General features: G+C 39.0%; 1 protein-coding gene across 3 annotated transcripts in view; it reads right to left on the bottom strand.

Annotated features, from left to right (window-relative positions):
* Positions 1-5,152, bottom strand: part of YEATS2 (YEATS domain containing 2) — a 123,050-nt gene that overhangs the window by 32,587 nt on the left and 85,311 nt on the right. For all 3 annotated transcript variants that reach the window (XM_023519253.1, XM_012811583.2, XM_023519254.1), the window contains 3 exons: positions 4,195-4,356; positions 2,132-2,343; positions 1,202-1,360 (listed from right to left, as the gene is read on the bottom strand). In XM_023519253.1, the coding sequence (XP_023375021.1) occupies positions 1,202-1,360; positions 2,132-2,343; positions 4,195-4,356 (533 nt within the window). The remainder of the gene's footprint in view (positions 1-1,201; positions 1,361-2,131; positions 2,344-4,194; positions 4,357-5,152) is intronic.

Here is a 5,152-nt window from a genome sequence, read left to right as displayed (position 1 = left end):
ACAGGCGCCCACCACAACGCCCGGCTATTTTTTGGTTGCAGCCATTATTGTTGTTTGGCAGGTCCGGGCTGGATTCGAACCCGCCACCTTAGGTGTACGTGGCTGGTGCCTTAGCTGCTTGAGCCACAGGCACTGAGCCATAAATGTATTACTTTTTGATGAATGATAACTTATTGTATATATCTTTCTGCGCCTTTATCTGGTAAGTTTGAGAGAGCTAGCTATACAATCATCCTATAAATTACAATATCCCTCACTTGTCATTATAAAATTCCCTGTTAAGTCTTTGGCTTATACTAAAAATTGCTACAGAAACATGCATCAAGTTCTACTATAGCAAGTTACTTACTGTACAGGTAGTGTGGCTGAAATTGCCCATTACAGCTATTCAGGGTCTGCTACAGGAAGTCTCTCCAGAGAAATATTACAATGAAATACCAAGAAAACCTTTGTTGTTGAAACAGATTTTATAAAAAAAAAAAAATAGATTTTATAACTGATAATGCTTTTCTTTTTTTCTTTTTTATTTTTCTGAGACAGAGCCTCAAGCTATCCCCCTGAATAGAGTGCCGTAACATCACAGCTCATAGCAACCTCCAACTCCCAGGCTCAAGTAAGTCTCCTGCCTTTGCCTCTCAAGTAGCTGGGACCACAGGCACCTGCCACAATGACTGGCTATTTTTTTGGTTGCAGCCATCATTGTTGTTTGGCGGGCCTGGGCTGGATTCGAACCCGCCACTTTAGGTATATGTGGCTGGCGCCTTAGTCACTTGAGCCATAGGCGCTGAGCCTGATAATGCTTTTCATTTTGCTTTTGCAATCACATTTATACCTCATTTTATTAACTGTGCAGGGTACCTTGTTTGCATATCTGAATAATCCCTGGAGGCCTTATTTTCACATTGTACTTAGATATCTATTCCCAAACCTCAAAATGTATTCTTATTTTTCTTTCTTTTTTTTTTTTTTTTAACAGTTTTTGGCCGGGGCTGGGTTTGAACCTGCCACCTCCGGCTTATGGGGCCAGCACCCTACTCCTTTGAGCCACAGGCGCCACCCTGTATTCTTATTTTTCTATACTATTTTATTGCCCATTTTCTTGCATAATCTAAATTTCTTTGTTTAAAAATGAGAGAAAATATAAATACAGAAACAAATCCCACAATTGGCACATATCTGGAGCGTGTACATGCCTATTTACCTGTGTAAACAACGTGGTTTTCTGTCCAGAGATGACTTTTAGTGTTTGTTGTCCTTGTGCAGAAGATGTGCTGACTCCCAGGGTTCCTTGGACCACTGATCCAGTAGTCAATTGCTTTCCAGAAGTCTGGGGTGATGGCTGGCCAACTAAAAATGTGCCCTAAGTTAGAAAAAAATATAAAAAACTAGCCAGTAATTTTTTAAATTCCAATGAATTGTTCTGATTCTTTAAATCACAAGGTCCCATGTTACAAACTACAATGTTCTCCCCTTCAATTCTGTAACTCAGCAAAATAATTGAAAGGAACAGTTCTACTGTGTCACTTCCAACAGTTAACCCTACTTCTCAAACTCTGCACTGCAGTTATACAGCAGACTGTTGGAAACTCGAGTCTTGCAATCTAGTCCTCAAAGCTAGATTTAATCATTTAGACTGCTAACTATCCATCTTTCTCAGTAAGAACATCTGGAACCAAAACTATTACTTTCCTTAGAGAAGAGCCAAGACTTGAGTAATAAGGGGAAAGAAAGTGGAAACTCATTCCTAATCTAACCTAATTCAATTCCAAATACGACAACTTGACACTATCTTTTTGGTATCCCTTCTGAGAGCAAGTTTTCAACTGCAGAATGCATACTGTTCATTACCTCATGGATATGGGAGGCAAATAGTGGAAATCTTTCTTCGAGGCAGAAATATATGAGTTTAAACCCAAACACTACCATTAGCTTAGCAGGAAGATACTGGATAAGTTGCTTAAGTCTTCCTGCACATCCATTTCCTCCTCTCTTAAAACAATATAGATTTATAACATAATTAGAATATTAGAATTGAGCTCTGATCCCAGAACTATAAAAGTAAGTTGACTATAATTAAAAACAGTTAACTAGTAGCTAAATAATTTAAAAGATCAATCACAGATATCCAGACCTGGGGCGTTTGCTTGAGGATGTAAGACGTGTAAGTCAGGTGCTGGGATACACCTCCAGGGCTGGTGGCACTGTGCGCACCTCCTGTGCCTCCACCACCTCCTCCCCCACTGCCACTTCCACCACTGCCACTGCTACTGCTGCCACCTCCTCCTCCTGTACCACCACCGCTGCCACCACTACCACCGCTGGCAGATGAGCCGGACTGGAGATCTAAAAATACAATGATTGACAGCAACATCATAAAAATGACCAAGCCAAGTTTTAACAGAAAACAAATGAGCCCAGAGAGCTGTTTCCCCCATAGCATCATTCCTTCTCCTTTCTAATTTCCCTCCTCCTTTTCTACAATCTACCTATTCTGTGACAAGACTGAGAAGAACTTCCTAGAGTTAGAAGACCAGACTGAAATCCATTTATTCACACTTGAATGGCAGCTGTTTCAGCTCTGAGTACAAGGAATAACTTATCTTTGACTTATCTCAGTTGTGGGAAATCAAGAAAGGACTGCTACTGACATTTTCTAACCAAGCATTTTTAATTTATGCTTGAATTTGCTCAGATAGATGCTTCCAAACGTTTAAGCATCTGATTCAATTTTCAGTGAAATTTCTGGGATTTAGTGTAATTTTACAGTACTATTTATTTTGTCTCCCCTGACCTGGGAAAAATTAAGACTTTCCTTGTTGTTTCCTTACATTTAAAATAACTCCAGGGCCCCAGTCTTTTGTGCTTTTTAAAATCCCACTTCAAAGCCTAAGGACTCTTTTTACTTCCTTTTTGGTCAGGTAATCTATAAACTGCCTAAACTATAAATATTCACTTAATAAATATCAAGAGTTCAACTTCCTTCCCTACCTTTAATTCCAGTGATTATGACTAGAACAGATTTCCTGCCTGATGGTTTATTTTGACCATTATGCCTAAAAGTGTTAGGTATATTATAAGAATATATAGGAAATTGTAAGAATCTAGGCTCTGTGCCTGTAGCTCAGTGAGTAGGGCACTGGTGACATACACCGAGGCTGGCGGGTTTGAGCCTGGCCTGGGCCAACTAAACAACAATGACAACTGCAACAAAAAAAGAGCTGGGCATTGATGTGGGTGCTGGTAGTCCCAGCTACCTGGAGGCTGAGGCTAAAGAATCACTTAAGCCCAAGAGTGTGAGGTTGTTGTGAGCTATGACGCCACATCACTTCACCAAGGGTGACATAGTGAGACTCTGTCTCAAAAAATAAAAAAAAATCTAAGTAGCTCTCTGGATGAATTATGGAAAGCTCACATTATTCTTTTCTTACATATCTAACCTTTTGACACTTTTAGGTATGAGGAAAAAATACCAGACCAGGAGAGTGGCAATGACCCATGATAATCAATAAACACAATGGCCATAAGTGTACACATGGCCTTTTGGCAAGAGTGGTTAATTTCTACTCAACCTGACTACTAGACCATTCTACCTCTGAGTCAGAGGGAAATAATTTCCTTTTACCTTTTCAACACCACCCAAATTGTTTTTCTCTATATGTTAAAGCAAAATTTTACATAAACATAACTCTAAATAAAACTACCTAATTTCCCTAGGGCTTTATGTATACACTACAGAGACAGAGCCTGTATTCCTCTTTCCATCTACAAACCCAGCAAATGTAAGAAGTACATCTAAATAATGTCAGGCAGAGGCATTTGTTTCCAATCCTATTCCTATTCCCCTTTAAAATGGAAATAGACTTCCAGCTACAGAAAAGAAGATGGATCTTCCCTCAAGTATCACCAATTTTCAGATGCCACCGAAAGGAAGAACTCATTTTACAGTTCACACAGACTTTCTCCCAACACAGCCTCAACAGTCATCTGTAGCCAGTCATTCACCCTGATCTCAAACTCTGAATAGTTAACCCACTTCTAGTTAAATTATATGTATGTTTTAAGCCCATTTGGGCAAGGAATACCACTACGTCATCAGCGAGTTATAGCAATGCTTCCTGAAATAGATAAAAACTGCCTCTCAGGCAAACAAGATAAGCATACTCAGAGACCCAAGAACCAAATGATTTAACTAACTAGCATTGTTGGTAGCTCGCAGGATGGCTCCTTGCGGGATCAGCAGCAGTTTTCCTTTTCCTGAAGGATTCTTGCTGTTTGTAGTAAGGTAGAGTTTAGTGCCAGGAGGCAAATTTGCCAAGTTGGCCAAATTAGTGGCTGGTAGCTGCAGCGTTGCCATTACTAAAATGGTAAAGGGGGGGGAAGAAGGAAAAACTGTAAGATAAAATGGAACTAAAGGCAACACTCTAAAATTAAAATGGGGGCAATAAAATGATATTTTAAAAACACTAACATACAATAAACTTTCTAGACGCAGAATGATTGCTAATATTTTTAAATAAACTGCTAATTCAAAAATAATTTAAAGACCAGAAGAGCCTGCCATAAACTCATTTATATCTGTATATAAACAAGGTGGTCCTATTTCCTGGTTTTGACTAAAACAATTCAAGGCTATACCTATGTCCCACTGTAATTACTATGTCTCTTTCTACTCTCAAAGTATTGTGGATTAGATAATTAATTACACAATCACCCTACCTATGGATAAATACACATTTCGCCCTATTTGTTTAAACTCAAAGTTAGGGCAAGGTTTGCTCTCTTGGCTGGCAAGTGCAGTTGGTCTTCTGTATCTGTGGGTCCCACATCTGTGGATTTAACCAACTGCAGATCAAAAATGTTCAAATATTTGAGAGGAAGAAAAAGATGGTTGCATCTATACTGAACATGTACAGACTTTTTATCTTGTCATTCTCTAAACAATATAATGTAACAAGTATTCATATACCATTTACTTGACTATTTGTGTTGTATCAGGTATCATAAAAGTCATGTATATCTGATTACACATACGGAAAAAGCCAGGTGTGGTGGCTCTCACCTGTAATCCCAGTTACTTGGGAGGCTCAAGGTCAGGAATATGAGACCAGCTGAGATAATTAAGCAAGACCCTATCTCTCAAAAAAAAAAAAAA

The sequence above is a fragment of the Otolemur garnettii genome, unplaced genomic scaffold (assembly GCF_000181295.1).
Source record: "Otolemur garnettii isolate 467f Iridium unplaced genomic scaffold, OtoGar3 scaffold00166, whole genome shotgun sequence".
NCBI lineage: Eukaryota > Metazoa > Chordata > Mammalia > Primates > Galagidae > Otolemur > Otolemur garnettii.
Note: the sequence above shows the minus strand (reverse complement) of the source record. Positions and strands in the feature narration are given on the sequence as shown.